We start from the raw sequence: 22,091 nt of genomic DNA, 5'->3' as shown, positions 1-22,091 counted from the left end.
GCCACTCAAAATAGAATCTTCACTATGAACATATTTGCAAATTATCTTTTGAAGATTAAAGATCTCATGAAAGAAAGAATTGGAAGTAACATATGAAGTTCCTGAGAATTTTAAAGTTACTTGGTAGAAAATCTCAAGGAACTTAATGAAAACTTTAATATTTTTCCAATCATCTATCGATGGATGCCCTCCCACATTATTTGTTTCTAAACAATACTTGAGGTACATGTGATCATCATCATACATTCTTGAAAATGCCCTTTCAAATTTTACAGCTGTATCTAACATCATATATGTGGAGTTCCACCCAGTCTTAATATCTAAAGTCAAAAGACCATGAATGTCAATCTTAACCTTCTCGACAAATGACTTAAAGGAATCAAACCTTCCAGCTGAGGACTTAACATATTTGATAGCATTTCTTACCCGAGAAATAAACTCATTTTGTTCACCGAGTTCTTCTTTCACGATCAAATTTAGAATATGAGCATTACATCTAACATGTAAGAACTCATTTCCTAAGATGTATCCTTTCAAATTCTCAATTCTTCTCTTCAAGTGTTTAATTGCAGAATCATTAGCAGTTGCATTATCTAAGATCACCGTGAATATGTTATCAATTTCCCAATCAAATAAGCACGCCTCAATCCCCTTAGCAATTGTTGCACCCTTATGATCTGATGTTTGAAAAAAGTTGAGAATTTTCTTTTTCAGATTTCACTCATCATCGATCCAATGAGCAGTGACAATCATATAAGTTAGATTTTGAAGTGATGTCCACGTATCACTAGTAACACATACACGTTGATTATAAATAAGCTTTTTAAGCTTTTCTTTCTCTTCTTGATATATTTTCAAACATTGTCTAGCAACAGTCAAGCGAGAAGGTAATTGAAAATTAGGCAAAACAACTGCCATTAATCTCCTAAAACCTTCCCCTTCAACAACTTTAAAAGGTTGTTCGTCAATAATGACAAACTCAACAATGGCTCTCCTAATCTCATTGACGTTAATCACAATCTTTTCTACAGTACATGTACTATATGCTTGTTTCCCTTTTTTAACTATCTTGATTCTTGATTGATTTCTATCAATAATTCTAAGAGGGGAATTAGGACAAACCTCATTTAAATGTCTCCATAGCGTTGAGGTCCCATTCGTACTTTCAGAAGCAAAGTTACTAGTACAGTAGTTACATTTCGCCCTTTTCTTATCCCATTTATCAAGATATTCAGTATAGTGTTTCCAAACGCCGGATGTTCTCCTGTCACTACTCACAAGGCTATGATCAGGGTCGCAAATAGTTGTTTGTTTCCGCTTTTTAGCATGATTGAGAGTAATATCACGAGTTTTATCACCGTCAAGCTCAGGTTCCAACAAAGTAGTTGGAGATACTTTGTTGGTTACCTCCACTGGCTCCACCTCTTTTTGAATAGTTGTAGTTTCCATCTGAAAAAAAGTATCTGAAAATCTAAATAAATAGAGAAATTCAAAATCATTAGATAAAATCTAAAATAACAGAGAAATAAAATAAAAAACACACACAAAATGAAAGACTAGAGAAGCAATTCATTCAAGTAAAACTTCAAAGACACAAAAATAATCACACAAACAAAGAATAGAGAACATGCAAAAAGTAACCAAAAAAAGTAAAAGAAAGAAAAATTTACAGATTTACAGGGATTAAAGATTCTTGCACTCAATTGTTATCGTGAGTGATTGAGAGCAGAATAGAGGTCTACAGGGTTTGAGAGGAAATAAGAGGGAACTAAAAATCTAACGAGGGAAAAAATTATTTATGCTAATTATTCAGTAAGGGGTTTTTATTACTTTAAACATAAATGGGCTTGGGGAACATGGACTAGACTTTTTTCTTGGAATGGTCCTAATTTATGAAGAAGTTAAAAAATAGATAAGGTTTAATAAACATATATAAATATATATAATATTTTAAATATGTACATATTTATCGGTTCGGTTTAGTTCGGTTTTCTTTATGGGTAACACCAAACCAAACCAAATGTTATTGGTTTTTAAAAATTTAAAATCAAACCAAACCAAACTGAGCTGGTTTTCGATTTATTAAATCGGTTCGGATCGATTTTTCGGTCTCATTCGAATACCCTTGTATCTGAGCCCGGATAGACAAAGCCACCTCATCCTATTATTTATTAATGATAAAAAATATAAGTATCTTATAAAATTAATTAAGATGCACACAAATCAAATTATCATAGAAAAGCTAATACATCTATAATTTTTTGTTTGATTTCACTAATGGTGGTCATCAAAATGGCTCGATTTTAACTATGTACTCGGACCAATTTAACCCTTCCCCCTTCTTTTTGCCCCCTATTGTTCGCAGAAATGAGGTGAGAAGGGTGTGTGTATGTGTTCGTGTTACGTTCAAATTTCAATAAATACAACAACACTAGATAATTTCTTCTCAATTGTATGGCTCGTATTCCATGGTCATTAATAGAAAAGGGAAAGGGGGTGTTAAACATGTTAGATATATGTTAAATAACACCAAAATGTATATGCCCCAGCATTTAGCCTACGTTCATTTTCTTTGGTTATTAATTCTTTATTTGCAATTTGACAAATAAAAAATATATTATCCATAATAAATTCTGCCATTGCTGACTCGTCAAACAACTCTACAGTATAGATATATTCCATTCTCAGATTCTGTACGAACTAAGAACATGAATTCGACAGACTGAACTCGTATTTGATAGTTTGGGAACGTTCAGCGGCTCAATCTAATACGAAGAATATACGGTGTGAAAAAAAGGAGAAACATGATTGACCCTGAAGAAACACATGGAGAAATCTCAACTCCACTTAGTAAGCATTTTCACAAATTCTATTACTTCTTCGTATAGATAGAAATAGATTCAGAATCTTGAGTTTATGGATTCCAGAATGGTAACTTATTGGGTTTTTGAATAATTATGCGATTTTGTAACTAGAATTTTAGTAAGTATTCACAATTTCTCCTGTTTCCTTATTGCTCTTACACTTCATAGATCCAGAATTTTGAGTTTATGAATTCCAGAATGGTAACTTATTGGGTTTTTTGAATAAATATGCGATTTTGTAGAAAGTTATAGAGTTCTGTCGAACCTGTAACTAGAATTTTAGTAAGTATTCACAATTTCTCCTGTTTCCTCATTGCTCTTTCACTTTATAGATCCAGAATTTTGAGTTTATGAGTTTTTGGATCATAGAAAAGGTAATTTATTGGTTTTTGTGTGAATTTCTTCAACACAAATATGTAATTTTGATCAAAGTTAGTGAGTTCTGCCGAATTGATTCAAAGGATTCAAGTTTGATGGTTAAGAATCTATTACACTCCTAAAATTGTGGATTTCAATATTTTTTTGAGAATGGTTCAGTTGAATCCATTAATGAATGTTGCATTCATGTGGTTTGACTTTTTTCCGATACATAGCGAGAGCTTAGTATATCAAGACTTACCTACAATTTTGAAGCTATGGCTATGGAAATGTTGCAGTTGATAAGCAAAAGCAGCAGGAGATATCTTCAAACTATAGCGATGATGTTTCAAGCAGTTCGCAATCTGAAAATTCACCGATCGAGCAAGTGGCTCTTACAGTTCCGATCACCGACGACTCATCCCTTCCGGTCGTTACATTCCGAATGTGGATACTCGGAACCCTAGCTTGTATTCTCCTCTCATTTCTCAACCAATTCTTCTGGTTCCGCCGTGAACCTCTCTCGATCAGCTCAATCTCCGCTCAAATCGCGGTGGTTCCATTAGGTCACCTCATGGCTATGGCGATCCCAAATCGAGCGTTCTTCAAAGGGAGAAAATTCGAATTCACGTTAAATCCGGGACCGTTCAATGTAAAAGAGCATGTCTTGATAACGATTTTTGCGAACTCCGGCGCCGGAAATCCGTACGCGATTCATATCGTCAGTGCGGTCAAGGTTTTCTATAAGAGGAGGTTGACTTTCTGGGTTTCGTTGATTGTGGTTCTGACGACACAGGTATTGGGCTTTGGATGGGCCGGGCTTTTTCGGAAGTATTTGGTGGAGCCCGCTGCTATGTGGTGGCCCCATAATCTTGTGCAGGTTTCTCTTTTCAGGTACGTAAAGATCCACTCAAAGCTTATCGAATGGACCACACTATATTTTGTGATATTAACTGGGCTTCTGCCACGTGGCAGAACAACTAGGTAGTGTTATCCTTCGCACATCTTTTGTGGGAAAGAGAAAATAATGTATTTATTAGTTTGATATTGAAGGGGAGCGTTAGAGTAACTGATAAAGTTTGCGTACAATAGATATACACCTGCTCTGACACATAACATTGCAAGTGGTCTCAAACTCTTGTAGTAGCATGAGACTCTTAATAAAAAGCTGAGCGAAGTGTTGAAAACACCCATAAACTTGGTGGGAATTTAAGGGTGTATTTTACTCATGTTGTAAGATTGCGTGTGTATTTAAGTTCAGTTAGTCAGGTAAAATATGCTTTTAAAGCTGTCAATAGCTCAATGATAAAACTAATAATTTGCATCGATTTTTAGTGTGTTTTCAATACTTCTCTTTTTTTTTAATTTATGGGTCTGGAAGGGTGTTCATGCCAACTCCCTCAGTAAGAAAAAAATAAGTAGGTTTTTTGTGTTTATATACATATATATTGATTTCGAATTTATTGAACTTTATGCAAAAAGGTTAACTTAGTGGTCTAGAGGCATTCACAATGAACCCCAACGTCCAAGGTTTGACTCCCAGAGACTGCATTATTTTTACATTTTTATTTTTCGACCCCTTAAGTGAAATTTCCGATTACCCACAATATTTGGTATTATCCTATGTATAACTAATACATAGCAAATCATGATATTAAGAATGCCAAGGTTATTAATGCATACATTAACATGGATAAAGACACAATTGGCCCCGAAAGGAACAAAACTAAAGAATGCAGATGATATCTTTTAAGAACTACCCAAATAGTGGATAAAAATAATACCAGCATAACTTATTCATGCATTACTAATCTCAGTATTTCGAATATATCCTATTCCACCACACTATTCTTATGCATCCTACCCATGGACCCCTTATAGTGTCTTTCATTTGTGTATTTGATACTGAGGAAGCTTTTGTAAAAGAAATGTTTTTCATGGGAACATTTTAGTGTGTTTGACGACTAAAAAATGTATCCTTTTTCTGGTCAAAAGGGTAAAAAAGCACTTCCTTCAGTTGTGAAAATTACTTGCTCCAACCAAAGGCATCAATATGTAGTACTCAAGAAAGTTCATGCTTCTGATTTGCTGATATTATTATTGATCTTAATATATACTCCATTTTCTTTTATAAAAAATATGTTTCATTCACGAACCAAAGAAAATATTTTTCATGAAGAATAACTTCCATCAAACCAGAGTTGGAAGTAATCGCAAAGGCATTGAGTCACTATGTAATCTGCAAGTCTTTCATCTTAAATTACTTGAGCAGGCTCAGTGAGCGATCAAGAATTCCCATGACCTAGGTTGATGACCTCCTTTACACTTAGGAGTTAGGAGGATACTATATCCAAGTGGTCGAACCTGCCTCATAATTTGTGATGATGACAAGGAGTTGTATTTTTTGGTATGAATTAGGGTCATCGGAGAGTTTTTTCCCCTCCAACTATAGGAGGATCAACAATATTCCCATTTACTCTCTATGCAATTCTAACTTCCAATCTACTGGTGGTGGAGGAAGTTGAATAAATCTTTAAGGTTCAATAGTTGAAATATGTCGTATTTAGGAGAGAACTGTAAACACATAAATGCTGTTTAGTGGTTGTTATGATTAGTATGCTTATTGTGGTTTTCATTTCTAAATGGCAGGGCCCTTCATGAAAAAGAAGAAAGAGCCAAGAACGAATTGACACGAAACCAGTTCTTCCTCATTGCCTTTTTATGTAGCTTTGCTTACTATGTCTTTCCAGGTTACCTTTTCCCGATGCTAAGTTCCCTTTCATGGCTATGTTGGATATTCCCAACTTCTGTCCTTGCCCAACAGTTGGGTTCTGGGCTTCATGGTCTTGGAATCGGTGCCATTGGACTCGATTGGTCTAGTATATCTTCCTATCTCGGAAGCCCACTAGCTAGCCCATGGTTTGCCACTGCAAACATTGCTGCTGGATATTTTCTCATAATGTATGTTGTTACACCTTTTATGTACTGGTCAAATGTGTACAAAGCCAAAACCTTTCCAATATTCTCAGATGGCCTCTTCACATCAGATGGTCAAAAATACAACATTTCAGCCATTATCGATCAAAATTTCCATATTGATTTCAATGCATATGATCATGAGGGCCCTCTCTATCTCAGCACTTTCTTTTCAATGACTTATGCATTCAGCTTTGCTTGTCTCAGTGCCACAGTTGTTCATGTCTTCCTCTTCCATGGAAGGTAAGTTGCAATCTTGGACAATTGATAAATATTTGCAAGTTGGATGCGTATTTATGTGCATCTTTGTCTGTATCTCTGTCTATATTCTATTCTATATATCTGAGTGTCTAATTCTGTATTCCTACACTGCTATAATGTGCTTTTGGTGCAACTCGCTTCACATCTAAACTGTCACTAAAGATTAAAATGATCCTTTTTTTGTAATTTTCAGGAAGAGCTTAGTATCTAGGTTATTATAAACTTCACAACTGAAATAGTTACAGGTTTTACCAAAGATTGTATTTGTCGATATAGTGATCTCTATGCTGAAACATTAAAATCAGAAAGAATCAGAGAGGGTCACTTTTTCAGTTTGTGATTAAAAATAATTTGTAAGCGACATACCAATCAAAAAGTGATTTGCAAGCTAATTATAATGGTTCACCAGGGCCTCTTTCCTCTACTGGCAAAAGATCTTGTCCTACGCAAAAGTTGAGTTGATAGCTATAGATGTTAGACCACGTGATTTTCAAAGGCTGCTGCTGATGGACTAAATTGTTTAAGTATGAAAAGTTTCCCCATTTCTGTAGATCTGATAGCTTAGCTGCAGTATGGTGTTACATTAAAAGTGAAGTGGTCACCAGAAAGAAGTGAAAAAGTAATGGGTGGGGAAAAAAAGTTAAGTGCTATTAGGATACACTAGTAATACAAAACTTGCTAAAAATAGCTTTCAACACATCAATGCTCAGAAATTTGTAGTAGGGCTTTTTATGTGATTAGAAAAAGGGATTTCCCTGAATTCTTTACTAAATGAATTTCTTTCTCTTCTCATCTTGTTGAGGGAAGTAAGAAGGAAAAAGCTTTTCCGTGTTCCTAATGGGGAAAAAAAAGATAGTGGAACTTTGCATTGTTATATTCTCTGTGTTCTTAATGTGAGTATTGAGCTAGTTTTAGCTTTAGTGTACACGACAGCAAATATCAACTCATTGAATATTGAAATGTAGAGATCTCTGGCAGCTGAGCAAGACTGCTTTCCAAGAGAAGAAAATGGATATTCACACAAAGCTCATGAGAAAATACAAGCAAGTTCCTGAATGGTGGTTCTTAAGCATTCTTCTTGTAAATATTGCTGCAACCATGTTTATATGTGAATATTACAAAATGCAGCTCCAATTACCATGGTGGGGTGTCTTGCTGGCATGTGGTCTTGCATTCTTTTTCACCCTTCCGGTTGGAGTCATCACTGCTACCACAAACCAAGTAATGTGCTATATTCTGTTTCATAACTGTTTGCAATCATCCATTGCTTTTGTTGATCGAATCCTATCCAATGATTTATTCCATTAGGAATACTGATATATTGCCATACATAAGCTGAGACTAGTACTTGCGTAAGGAATAAAGCTTGCATAGTATTACCTTGGTATCTACCTTGTGCATTCTAGTTGGTTTTGGATTTTGCATACTCTAGATGAGAGCATCAAGATTTTGCATAATGCAATCTTAGATGAAGATATACAAGCTATCTTCTATTCAAACACCACATGAAATTCTTTGTTGTTCTAACCTTCCATTGTCTTTTTGCACAGACTCCTGGTTTGAATGTGATAACTGAGTACATAATAGGGTACTTGTACCCCGGTTATCCAGTAGCTAACATGTGCTTCAAGGTGTACGGCTATATCAGCATGAAGCAGGGATTAACCTTTTTACAAGACTTGAAGCTTGGACATTACATGAAGATTCCTCCTAGAGCAATGTTTATGGCTCAGGTTGGCTTTTCTTTTCCTTCTTCATCTGTAAATCCGTACATGTTGGCACGTGAAACTATCTTGGGTGACTGATTGAATGAACAGTCCTACAAGATGTAATCTTTGTGCTTTGAACTCTTTAATCAGGTTCTTGGAACGTTGATATCAGCTTTAGTGCATCTTGGAACAGCATGGTGGCTCATGGACACTGTCCCAGATATTTGTGACAGGGCTTTGCTTCCTCCTGGAAGCCCGTGGACCTGCCCAGGTGATCACGTATTTTATGATGCCTCAGTCATCTGGGGTTTGATTGGGCCACAAAGGATTTTTGGAAATCTTGGCCATTACTCTGCCCTTAACTGGTCCTTCTTATTTGGAGCTTTAGCTCCTGTCATTGTTTGGATGGCGCACAAGACTTTCCCTAGCCAGCAGTGGATCAGGTTAATTACAGTGCCTGTGCTATTAGCTGGGATAATCAATATGCCACCAGCTACTTCTGTCAACTACAACAGCTGGATCATCATAGCTTTTCTTTCTGGATTTGTTGTTTATAGATACTATCAGAAATTGTGGAGTCGTCACAATTATGTTTTATCTGGGGCATTAGATGCTGGATTAGCATTCATGGGGGTGTTGTTGTATTTATGCTTGGGAATGGAGCATGTTAGGCTTGACTGGTGGGGAAGTGATGCAGATCGATGCCCATTGGCTAAATGTCCGACTGCTGAGGGGGTTGTGGTTAAAGGATGCCCAGTTTTTTAAGTGATCATTGAAATGATGTGTCTGGACTTATATGAGGTGTTTGATTATTCTTTTGGTGTATATTTTTTGTAATGGATGTAGATTAGTAGTCCTTGCATTTTTTTGAAATCCATTATTGTGGGGATTTGTACTGTCTGATTGATGGATTTTTCCAGTTTACTGTCCCTTTGATTGGTATAACGAAGGAAGTGAATTTCTTGTTTAATTTCATTGAATTTGGTCAATGTATACAAATTACAAGATATGCTAAATACAAAGATTGATACTAATAGTTAAAACTAAGGAACCTAAATATATGCTTGCTATAAATACAAAAGTACAATATTAATTAGAATATATTCAAAATATATTATTAAAGGCATAATATATTTTAACATATTCTAACATATGCTTGCTATAAATACAAAAGTACAATATTAATTAGAATATATTCAAAATATATTATTAAAGGCATAATATATTTTAACATATTCTAACACACCCCCTCAGTCGAAGCGGGAGGTTCTCATATGCTTAGACTGTCCCGAAAATCATTAAATAAAATGCGCGGAAGCCCTTTTGTGAAAATATCAGCAATTTGATAACAGGACGGCACATGAAGCACACGTACTTCACCACGAGCCACTTTCTCACGAACGAAGTGAATATCCATCTCAATGTGTTTAGTGCGTTGATGTTGAACTGGGTTGCCGGATAAGTATATCGCACTCACATTGTCACAATAAACTAGGGTAGCCTTTTGAATGGGACAATGCAACTCTAATAGTAGGTTTTGAATCCAGCATTTGGAAGACCAAGAGACCAGATTATCCCCAAGAAAAATACAATACCCAGAAGTGGAACGACGGGTGTTAGGACACCCACCCCAATCAGCATTTGTATAAGAGATAAGTCGATTAACCAGGGATTTATACATATGCAAATCGTGGGTTAAAGTACCCTGAAGATAGCGTATAATACGCTTGAGGGAACGCATGTGCTCATTAGTCGGAGCGTGCATATGAAGACAGACTTGCTGCACGACATATGAAATGTCTGGCCGAGTGAATGTGAGATACTAAAGAGCACCTGCAAGACTACGATACATAGTCAGATCATCATACGGAGTAACTGCGGTTTCACTAAGTTTGGACTTAGTGTCAACAGGAGTAGGACAGGGACTGTAGTTAGACATTCCGACACATTCAATAATTTTTGTAGCATATTGTGTCTGAGATAAGAAGACACCATGGGTGTTACCGGTGACAGCAATACCCAAGAAGAAACTCAGATGACCAAGATCTTTCATAGCAAATTCAGAAGACAAGAGAGCCATAATATGCTTACGAAGATGGTCAGAAAAAGCTGTAAGAATAATGTCATCCATATATAACAGAATATAAGCAATAGCAGAACCATTCTTGTAATCGAATAAAGAGTGATCTGACTTACTATGAGAGAACCCAATGATAGCCACAAAATCAGCAAATCTTTGGTACCAAGCCCGAGGAGTTTTTTTTAACCGGTACAAAGACTTTTTCAGAAGGCAAACATAGTCTGAAAATTGTTTGCTACGGAAACCCATGGGTTGATGCATATAAATTGTTTCATTGAGACGATCATGTAAGAAAGCATTCTTGACATCCATTTGATGAATGGGCCAAGATTTAGAGAGAGCAATGCTGAGAACTGCTCTAATGGTAGCCGGTTTAACCACGCGGCTAAACGTTTCATCACAATCAATGCCCTGCTGTTGTGTATCTCCGTTACCAACAAGACGAGCTTTGTAACTCTCAAAAGAACCGTCAGAATTATGTTTATGACGAAAAATTCACATAGACCGAATAACATTCACATTAGGTGGCCTAGACACTAATTCCCAAGTCTTATTTTTAATTAAAGCATTAAATTCATCTAACATTGCACTTTTTCAATTATGATCACGAAGTACACTAATAGAATTTTTTGGGATATGAGAAATATCAGTAGTGATCGTAGTGTGATAATTGAAAGAGTATTTGGGGTTGAATTTAAAAATGCCGATAGATGCACGAGTGGTCATGCGGTGTGAAATGAGGTTAGTAGGCCTAGAAGTGATGTGAGGAGGGGTCAAGATAGCTGGGTGTAGGAGAAGCAGCATGAGGTGAGGTGTGATCTGGGCCCATGTGAGATTGCGACCCAAATTGAGGAAGAGAGGCAGAATTTATTTTGGGTTGCACAGGTTGGTCCGGTTGATTAGGTGGGTTAGTTTGCAATGTAGGTTGATTGGAATTTTGTGACAAATGATATATTAAATGAGAATTAATAGTGTCACTAAAATATCATAATCCGAATGTTTTATTTTGTGAAGTTTGGAGAATGGAAATTCAGTTTCAACAAAACGAACATGACGACAAATTATGATTTTACCACTCAACATGTCATAGCATTTTGAACCATGATGATTAGGAGCCGAACCTAAATAAGCACAAGGAGTGGACCTTTCTTGTAATTTATGAATAGTAGATGAGGAAAATAATGGGAAACATAAGCAACCAAAAACACGCAAACCCAAATAATCTGGATCACTTTGATATAAGATTTGAGCGAGTGATTGGTTATTTAATACCTTGGAAGGAAGGATGTTGAGAAGATATGTGGCTATAGAGAGTGCATGATGTCAAAAGGATAGTGACATGGATGCATGAGCAAGAAGAGTTCGAATGATGTTATTGATGGATTTTATGTGTCTTTCGGCCTTGCCATTTTGAGAAGATGTATGAGGACATGAAAGACAGAAAAGCATGCCCTGTTTCTCAAAAAAATTCGTAAAAGTTCCATTTATGTATTCCGTATCATTGTCACACTGAAACGTCTTAATATTACGGTCAAATTGAGTTTTGACTAAAGCATGAAAAACTAAGAAAAGGTGTTTGACTTGAGATTTTTTGGCAATAGAAAATGTTAACAGAAACTTACTATAGTCATCAAGAAAAAGAACATAATAACAATGGCCGAAAGTACTAACAATGGGAGAAGTCCAAAGATCACTATGAATAATATCGAACGAAAAAAAAGTATATGAAACCGAATCATAAAAAGGTAGCTTAGAATGTTTTCCAAGAGGACAAGAAGAACAAAAAATTTTACAAGCCTTATTACAATCAATAAACTTTTTACTATAAAGAGACTTAAGTATATTATCTCCAGGGTGACCTAAACGATTATGCCAAATATTCGAAGGCAAAGCAGTAAAAGCAGATTGATTGGTAGAAGAAATGGTTTGAGAGTTGGAGAAAAATGGATATAAGTCTCCGATGCTATCATATCTCATTAGTCTGTTCCCCATTTGTAAGTCATTAACAGAGAAACCAAAAGGGTCAAATGATATAGAAATCATATTATCTGTGGTAAACTTACGAACTGAGACTAGATTTTTGATGAGTTTTGGAGCATGTAACACATTATTTAAGGTAAATGATGGATATGGTGGGGGGAAAATAGTGCGACCGTGACCAATAATTGGAATTAAATGACCACTACCGACAACAATGTTATGATGCTTATTGCTTGAATTAAAATAAAAAGAGAGAATACCTGCATCCACCGTCATGTGAGATGTAGCACCGGTATCCATGTAGTAGTTCTCATCGGGTTGAGAAAAGGAAAGAGCATGCATAGCGGTTTCAATATAGGTGGGTGTGTAGCTAGGAGCAGTAGGTGCAAGAGCATTAAAAGATTGAGGTCTGGGCCCAAGTACGCCTGACCCAGAGGTTGAAGGGCGTTGGGCCTTTGGATTGGGCCTTGGCTGCCACTGGGATGAAGAAAACGGGCAAGGAGGCACTGTCCAACCTTCCCAACTAGGCTGCCACCTCGACTGCTACTGTGGTGGTGGGCCTTGATGACGTGGCTTCCACTAGTGCTGCTGATGTGGCGACTGACTTAGACTAAGTCCACTTGGGCTTTGTTGAGCTGCTTTTTTCTTGCCATTTGATTTCGAATTATTTCTGTTTTTATTATTATTGTTTTTTGTTGCTAGCAGATGAGTCATTAGAAGAGGAAGAAGGTGCGGCAACCATAGCAGCGCTGTCGACCCGACTTTCGAACACACCATTTTCACGAGCTTGGCGAGCCTTTATGGTACGCTCAGTCATTTTCAACCTGGAATGACAACTTTTAAAGGGGGCAATGACTCTTGATTTTGTATAAAATTCACCGTACCACTATACGCTATCGGTAAGACGTAAAACCAAGCGACTATTAGTTATCGGAGCATCAACATCAGCCAACTTGTCCGCCAGAGATTGTAAATAATTACAATAACTATCAATTGAGGTAAAACTGTCGAAAACAGCATTCGTAAAGTCCTCCTCGAGATGGGTGGCTCGAGAGGCTTTGTTGTCTTGAAAAAGAGATTCAAGACGGTTCCACGCGCCCTCTGCCGTGTCATTGCGTTTGAGGATAGCTAGAAGAAGATCAGAAGCAATGGTAGTGTAAATCCATTGCAATATAACAGCGTCCAAACGCTTCCAAAGAGCCGGATCAGCCGACTTGGTCGTAGTGTTGGCAGCCAGAGCCGACACTTCCGTGGGTGGAACCAAATGATCGTAAAGATCATAAACCCTAGCAAGATTGATGAACATAGTATCCCAAGAATGATACAAGCCTTGCTCATTGTCTAATATTACGGGTATGAGAGACTTAATATTAGTGACGGTGAGAGAGGGATGAAATTTGGGCAAATCTGCCATAAGACGAGATGAAAGGAGATAGGAAGAAGAAGAGATGAGGCTAGGATTTGGAGATCGTACTAGTCTGATACCATGAAGGAAGTGAATTTCTTGCTTAATTTCATTAAACTTGGTCAATATATACAAATTACAAGATATGCTAAATATAAAGATTGATACTAATAGTTAAAACTAAGGAACCTAAATATATGCTTGCTATAAATACAAAAGTACAATATTAATTAGAATATATTCAAAATATATTATTAAAGGCATAATATATTTTAACATATTCTAACATATGCTTGCTATAAATACAAAAGTACAATATTAATTAAAATATATTCAAAATATATTATTAAAGGTATAATATATTTTAACATATTCTAACATATAACATTGTGAAAACTGCCAATGAGACATGGATTCTTGTTGTCACTCTCAAATTTCAAACAATTTAACTTGTATTCGCTGGCATTATATATCAAATATTGAATTTTAACACTTATGAGTGCAATCTAACTTTTTATAGAATGCTACTTAAACTCCATTTATTATGGTAGTAACTAGTAACTAGTAAGTGGTGAGGGTAAGATCACTGCCATTGTTATTTTTAATGAGGAATTCCTATTAAGCTCAAGTCATCAGCTCACGTTGACTATATTCCCCTTTGTTCACATCGTCCATAGCTCCTACTAATTGAATAGTTCGGTGAAGTGTTCATATAGCAGCGACATGGGCGACTCGCTGTCCGCGACGTCGTGAGATGCAGTCAAACTAGACAAACTTCTCATCAGTCGCGAGTCATCAACTCACATTGACTACATCCCTAGATGGTTTGGTGAAATGTTCAGATCGCAGTGAGATAGATGGTTCACTACCTGTAATGTTGTGAGATGCATTCGAGCCGGACAAACTTCTTATTTGTCAAGACTCGAGAGTTTGCCCGACCTCTCATCTTCAAGAATCTCCATACACGTGATATTGTTTCTATTTTCTTTTTCATTTCTTGTTTTATACTCGTTTTGAGGCTCGACTAATTCAATATGGATCCAGTAGATTCGACTTTAAAAGTAAAACCCTTCCTATTAAAATTGACCCCATTCCTAGAATTCGGAACCCCAAACCTTTGGTTCGAGATGAAGATAAACTTGTCATTCCATCACAATCTATATTGGCTATAATAGTTACTAAAATTTCTATATATATAGTAAAAATTAAAGGCAAAATAATCTGGTGGACCCTTGTATTTGTATGAATTTGTATTGTTAGCCCTTCTACTTATCTTTTTGTTATCTGGATCCCTTAATCCATCTAAACTCAACATTTTAAATACATTTTTTTGACTTCGCATCCTATGTGGCAAAAGTCCACATGAAGCATGTGAAAGACACAAAACAAGAGCGTGAGACATTCAAAAATGGCATTAACATTCCTTTTTTGAGCTTTAAGACCATCTTGTTCCTTCTTTGCACTCAACATCATTCTTGGACAAATTTGAGCTTTTTTTTCTTGCTTCTTCTCGATCTTCTCCTTTATTTTTTTCCTTTGATGTACTCATCTTTTTTTTGTGCGATTTCAGTTTGTTGATTTTATTGTATTTTGTTGGTCTTTACCATGACAGTTCGATGTTGCTATTATGGAATCTATGCAGAACTTAAGACGTCAAGGACACCAATTAATCGTGAAAGAATCAATACCCAAGACAATTGACGAAAAAAAATATTAATTTCATTTGAAATTGAGATTTTACAAATAAACCTTAGAATCTACTTGAATTCACGAAATATGCCATTGAAGTCACTCAAAGTCATAACACCCATTACGAAAGCATACACTAACATTAGGCACAAACCAAGTAAAATCCCCAAAATTTTTCAGAAAATCCAATGACAATCGATACTAAAATCAAACAAATACATACGGAGAAAAAGAAAGAAATACGAACTAACAAATAACTTGAAAAACTCAGAAACTTACAATGAAAATCAAACATAAAATGCCCTTAAACAGAGCTTGCGGGAGTAGGGGAAAATGGCGGAGGAACTGAGCTTGTGGAAGAAGGGGAGAAAGGGAGAAGGGGGAAAATCACAGAAGTATCTAGATGAACAATGAAAAATGACTTTTCTTTGTTCATACTAGTCATTCCCTACGTGGACTAAAACATTCCTACGTGAATTAAAAGTTTTTTTATTTAGTCAACGTGCAAGTGTTTGTGCAACACGCATAATACCAAGTCAAAAAATGTGTTTAAAATGTTGAGTGATATATGACAAAGAGCTAAGTAGAAGGGTACACAATACAAACTCATACAAATACAAGGGTCCACCAGACCATTTCATCAAAATTAAGTAAATTTTACCTAAATTTATAGTGATTCTTTTCAATTACACTCTATGCCTACTCTTTTAAAAATTACCTGAAATTCCTCTTTTTGGTGGAAATCCAAATACATCACGTACATCCTCATGCATCACGTAAAGTGATATATCATTACGTAAAGTGATGTATCCAACGTCCTGATACATCACGTAAATGATGTATCCGACTTCTTGATACATCACGTAAATAATGTATCTGATGGATATATAGCGTAAAATGATGTATCTGATGTCCCAATACATCATGTAAAATGATGTATATGATCGATACATCGCGTACACTGATGTATCAGAGAATAGAAAAGAATAGTGAATTCTGTAATTTTTTCAAATGATAGAAAATTTTAAATAATATGGTAAAATAAATTGTCTAAGTTTTCTCTAAACGAAACTAAAGTTTAAATCAGTTGAGTGGTAGGTACACCTTAAACTACGTCGTATTGGTACTCAAAATACATGATTCAGACACTCTCCCTGTTAACACAAATGTGAAAAGCGAGCTCAAGAAAGGCAAAAATGGAGGCAAGTAGAGCAAAATCAACAACAAATGCATCGTCTCTTCGATGGAAAATCCTTCGTCATGCCCTTATTCGTCGCTCTTCATCCAATTCAGGTACAGGAATCTTTTTTTTTTCATCCACATTCAAACATATATGTAAACACACACATGCCCACATAATCAATTTTTTGAAATTTTTGATCACATGGATTGAATTATTGTGTCTAAGAAGATAAATATGAAATGGGTATTCAGCGAATATCAAGGAAACCAACCCATGAGTTCAATTTGTTACAATTTCATCTGAATTAAAGATTTTTGATAGCATATAGCTTCCCAATTTAGCTACTGTTTTTTTCTCTTTTTTGTTTTGTTTTTCCCCATTTTTGAGAAATAAGAAACTTTACCTTTTGGGGTTGAGATCTTTTGCAGATATAGGCATTGTTAAGTGTTTCTGTTACAAAAAAAGACTTAACTTTTTGCTCAATTTATGGGTCATAAGAAACTTTGTTTTCTGGGTTTGATAATTTGGATTGAATTGTTGTGTTTCAGAAGATAAATCTGAAATGGGTATTCAGCGAATATCTAGAAAGGCAACTCACGGGTTCAATTTGATACCATTTCATGTGATGAAAGACTGTGTTGAAGAAAATGTGAATCTGATGGATAGCTCACGGAATGCTACGTTAAGCTATACATTGCCAGTTATTAATGCAACCCAACTTATTCTACAGTGAGTTTCTATTATTGCTAAGTTGATTTTCCTCTTCTTTTTTGAGTATGGTAAGGTAAAGTTCATTTTCCTCTTTCTTCACTTCACTTATGGGTGGATGTATTATGAGGGTAGTGGGTGGGGGTGGGCATCCATCACCTTGACTTGAATCACACAGATGCGCACACATGTTGTCACACTATAGAAGTCTGTGTGCACCCAAGGGTGTGGCCTAGTGGTTAATGAAGTGGGTTGAGAACAATGAAGTCTCTACATTGCTTGGTATATTCAAATTGGGAAGAAGGGAGTATGCTTATTTTTTTTTTTGTAGTGAATTCTCCCCTGCATTGCTTGTTTTTTCATCTTTTGGCCCTAATAGTAGAAATCAATTGAATATGGGGAATAATTCTTTCGTTAGAATGAACTGGTTGATGGTGTTCTCTGATGATCTCTAATGTTTAAACTTTAATGCAGTCAGAGAGTGAATGATATGACACATCTTAATGACTTTGAGGTCTGCAATAGATATGATATTGACAACACTGGACTTGTTTGTAAGTATTTTTCGCATTCTTCCACTTTTTTACTTCCGTGGACAAGTATGTAAATTTGTCCTTACCAAAAAAAGTCTCTAATTTGTCCTGATTTTGCTCTAAAATAAGCTGCTTTATCCTTACCCCTGACCCCCCTTCACCTGATTATTTCTTGATTCCTCAAAAGGTGATGTCTGTCTATCAGACTCACAGACCAGCTGAGTTTAATGTTGTTAATTTCTGAGCTGCATTGAGGGTGTGGCCTAGTGGTCAATAAAGTAGGTGCAAACTTTGGAGTTCTGCCTAAGCCTTCATGGGCAGTAGGTCGTTGAAACCCCTAATAGGAGAAAAAACAGTTGGTGATTTCTTCCCATCTGCCTAAACCTTCGGGGGCAGAGTTACGAGGTACTTGTGTTGGTGGGAGCTAGTAGGTACCCCGTGAATTAGTCGAGGAGCGCACAAGTTGCCCTGTACACCGCCATTTTCAGAAAAATAATTTCTAAGTGAATATGGAAATTGTTGCATCTTATTTTCTTAGCAAGTGTTTAATGGGTATTTATTTCCTGTGTGAATCTTCGCAATGTCAATCTCACTGCTTAGGTAAAGTAATCCATAGTCCAAATGCTGACTGGTATCTTAGACGTTGAGAATAAAAAAGGCACTTACTGAGGGATTACAATGTAAGGAGGAACTTTTTTTTGTAGGTGAACATGTTTTTGTCAATGTAGAAACCTTTTCTCCCTTAACAGATGAAGTCTGAATATAAATGTGAAATGAAGAAACAATATAGACTAAAATTGTTATTGTAGTTAGTTGTTTGAGTTCACTAAGTGTTGAGTTAACTTATGTAATATAACCCAAACTGTTGGCTGCTGTTTTAGGTGCCATTCTGAATATAACATTCTTTCCAGAAGTTCGGATTGAAGATCTTACATATTGTAGCAAATGCTATTTCTTATTGCTTATCCATTTGAATCCCCCAGTGAATTGATGAAAAAGGAAATAGGGGTTGGCTAGTTTTTGAATTGAATATGATGAGACTGAAATTATAAACCTTTTCTCAAAAAATAGATGTTATTTGCAACTATAGAAGATAAAAGACAAAAGCAAACATTGTGATAATAAGCAAATCTTGTGGATGCACTGCATGAATGGAACTTCTGAAAACTAAGAAGCTCATCACTTACATACTTCTACATAGCGATGAAGTATTTTCTCGACTGCACTTTGATGCTGTGAGCTTTAGTCATGAATATTAAATGTCCCTTTTGATGATAAGAATTGCCTCTACCTAATAGCATTTACAGATTAAGATTCTTTAACTCCGGTCTAAAAGACTAGTTTCTTCTGTTCTGGAGTAAAGTTCTGGAGTAAATAAATGGGTCTTCACGGAATATTTATATACTAGAATGTGCATATTGTTTAGTCAGCCTTAATGGTCCATGTCATGTTTTGTTTCATTGCTACTAGTTTGTCCTTCTAATTTATAGACTTTCTTGTTGAGCAGGTCAATGGCCGTCAGAGGATGTCCTTGCCCACTACTGCTTGTCACATGCAAGCATTTTCAGGTGTTAACAAATGTTATATTTCACATTGTATTATAATATTTGTGGTTGTACCTTCAACTGATTTCAGTTGATTTTTGACTCTTCCAGGCAAAAAAGAGTCATTGAGCTTGGATCTGGCTATGGCTTAGCTGGATTGATCGTTGCAATGACCACGGAAGCACGGGAAGTTTTCATATCTGATGGAAATCCCCAAGTTGTTGATTGTATCCTTTTGATTTAGTCGGGAGATGAGAACCGTAATTTGTTGCACTGGTTTTGGTCAACTACTGGTACAAAAAGGTAAAAGGACAAAAGCACTCTGCTTCTACGCTTCTTTCTTTCATTACTTTTTGGATTCATTGATATCCATTGTGTTGAGGCCTTTCTTTTTATGTCCTTGGGACCAACCAGTATCAGTTAGGATGGATAAGCACTACGGTTGGTGATTGCTGAACCATGCCGCCTAATCATAGTTGTGCTGGAGCCTGGAGGGATCGTTTGGCAATTTTACTGTGTGCTTGTCCAAGATTTCAGGCAATAAACTTGTGTTTGATCTAAGTGGAAAAATTGTGTATTTGTTCATTTTTCATTTTACTGATCATGCCACTTGTTTTTGCTTGTCAACTCCAATGGTAACCTAGTAATTAAGCCATTTGTCATTCATCAGTAGTGTGTTGAAGAACGTAATATTCTATTTGCTAAGACCTTGTCTTTTTCATCTGTCCATTAATTGTGCAGTACCCTGAATTCGTACTACGTACTTTTGTCTAGTCTAAGACATAGATTGGTGATCATGCAGTGAATCAAATTTAGTGGTAACTTCTGAAGGAGTTGTCAGTCTTCTATTTGCTTCCAGTTACACTAACAGTGATTAATCTCCAAGCTTTGTTGTTGTCCCAATCAGTTTAAAATATGACTTGTGCCTATCAAACAAGGTGTCCAAACTTAATTAGTGGTTCAATAACTCGATTGCTTCACATATCTCTGTACTTCAGATGTACTTAACATTCAGATATACAGCGTAATGTGAATGCCAACTCTGGTTCATTTGGTGGTACAAAGGTGAAGCCATTGATGCTGCACTGGGGTCAGGAAAAAAACTCTGATATCTCCAACATATTTGATGTCATCATCGCAAGTGACTGGTAGTTGTCTCTTTTCTTACAACTTTTCTTACCATCACATTGAGCAATGCTGTAAGTTATAACTTGAGTGCATCATATATCTGCAATGTTTTCACGTCAATCGCTAATGAATATTAACCTGGAGAACATAAGCCCTATGATTTATACAAAATTGTATTACGATTATGCTGGCAACGCTAACCTTTTCCACGATACAATGTACTCAAATTTGGTAGTGTAATATGCTATTTGGTCAAAGAAAACCCCTCGTTGGCATCTGCCTATGATGAGTTTAGTTGGAGTTCATTTCTTACCTTTATCAAATAAGCCTTTCATGTACACATGCAAGAACACAATACGGATCTTACCTTTCTTTGTATGAAAGATACTCAGTATTTTGATTTCAATTGTTATTTTGCAGCACTTTCTTCAAAGAGTTCCATGGAGCACTTGTCCGAACTATCAAATCACTGTTAAAAGAGGAAGGTCCTTCCGAAGCCATACTTTTCAGCCCCAGAAGAGGCGACTCATTGGACAAGTTTCTCAGAGAAGTTAAAGATAGCGGGTTGCATTTCAGCACGGATGAAATGTATGACACAGAAGTTTGGAGGCGTCATCAGGGATTTGTCGAGGGTGGTGACTCTTGGCCCAATTATGAGATGGATCATTGCTATCCTTTACTGGTCAGAATTACGCGATGAAGATTTAGAGTGCAGGTTTACTGTATCCAGTATACTTATTTTGTAATATAAATTTGTCTAGGCTAGCTCAGATCCTATATACTATGAAATATGAACTGATTCCACTATGGACAAGTAACTGATTATTACAGTTTATCAAGATTTTCATATTTGGACATATTGCTTTGGACTGCTTTTCTTGAACTGAGGGTTTATTTGAAACAGCCCCTCTACCTCTGAGGTAGTTTAGAGAGGATAAAGTGTACGTAGATCTTGCTCTTACCTTGAAAGATAGAGATGTTATTTCCATCTAATTAAGAAAAACATGAGATATTGTTATCAATTTATCTTTAACTTTAATAGTTCTTTTAAACAAAGAATTGCAATTTTCATTACATTTATAGACAAGAAAAATTTTGGAAATTACAACAACAATAACAAATTCAGTGTAATCTCATTAGTGGAGCTGAAGAGGGTAAGATGTATGTAGATTAACTCAATGTAAATGTTTGAAATTTTGTTAAGGCTATTTTCAGAATTCCCTCCCCCAAAACACCCCCCTATCCTCAACTTTTATACTAACCCCTAACTTTATTAAATTACATTTTAATCTTATTTTAAAACCATAAATACCCCTCCACTTTTCTCACAATTCATCCATCTAATTCTCTCATACTCTATTTGCTAATTAATTTGCTATCAAACCTGATTAATTATTTTAAGCACGTATCAAGCTTCAAGTTTTGACATTACCTACTCCTTCCCCCAACCCGACATGACTCGTCCCATCTCGTCCTCTTAGGGATCGTTTGGTATGAGAAATAAAAAAAATAGTCATGAAATAAAAAAATAGTTTAGGGATAAAATTATGATGTCTTATTTGGTTGTCACGTTTGGGATAACTTATCCCTCATTTATACCATTATGATGGAATAAGTTATTTCATATACATAATGAAATAACTTATCCCAAGATAACTAATCTCTGAATAATAA

The 22,091-nt window shown here is 36.0% G+C and overlaps 3 protein-coding genes across 4 annotated transcripts; 2 read left to right on the top strand and 1 right to left on the bottom strand.

Annotated features, from left to right (window-relative positions):
• The first annotated feature begins 2,466 nt into the window (after positions 1–2,466).
• On the top strand, positions 2,467–8,958 carry LOC129895048 (oligopeptide transporter 7-like). Its single transcript, XM_055970680.1, has 6 exons — positions 2,467–2,850; positions 3,521–4,115; positions 5,871–6,440; positions 7,424–7,679; positions 8,009–8,191; positions 8,318–8,958. The coding sequence occupies exons 1-6, from the start codon at positions 2,805–2,807 to the stop codon at positions 8,930–8,932; spliced, it is 2,265 nt and encodes a 754-aa protein (XP_055826655.1). The 5' UTR covers positions 2,467–2,804; the 3' UTR covers positions 8,933–8,958.
• A 4,155-nt stretch (positions 8,959–13,113) lies between these two features.
• On the bottom strand, positions 13,114–13,641 carry LOC129894885 (uncharacterized). The gene has a single exon (XM_055970492.1). The coding sequence runs from the start codon at positions 13,639–13,641 to the stop codon at positions 13,114–13,116; it is 528 nt and encodes a 175-aa protein (XP_055826467.1).
• A 2,796-nt stretch (positions 13,642–16,437) lies between these two features.
• On the top strand, positions 16,438–21,274 carry LOC129895874 (calmodulin-lysine N-methyltransferase). 2 transcript variants are annotated; one of them, XM_055971653.1, is made up of 7 exons: positions 16,438–16,614; positions 17,056–17,233; positions 17,687–17,766; positions 19,253–19,313; positions 19,401–19,516; positions 20,305–20,437; positions 20,838–21,274. In XM_055971653.1, exons 1-7 carry the CDS (start codon positions 16,518–16,520, stop codon positions 21,115–21,117), a joined length of 945 nt encoding a protein of 314 aa, XP_055827628.1. In that variant the 5' UTR covers positions 16,438–16,517; the 3' UTR covers positions 21,118–21,274. The 2 variants fall into 2 exon arrangements, with proteins under 2 accessions (XP_055827628.1, XP_055827626.1); XM_055971651.1 differs by having other exon boundaries at positions 16,439–16,614; positions 17,053–17,233.
• Positions 21,275–22,091: the final 817 nt, after the last annotated feature.

This window comes from Solanum dulcamara, chromosome 7 (assembly GCF_947179165.1).
Source record: "Solanum dulcamara chromosome 7, daSolDulc1.2, whole genome shotgun sequence".
NCBI lineage: Eukaryota > Viridiplantae > Streptophyta > Magnoliopsida > Solanales > Solanaceae > Solanum > Solanum dulcamara.
Note: the sequence above shows the minus strand (reverse complement) of the source record. Positions and strands in the feature narration are given on the sequence as shown.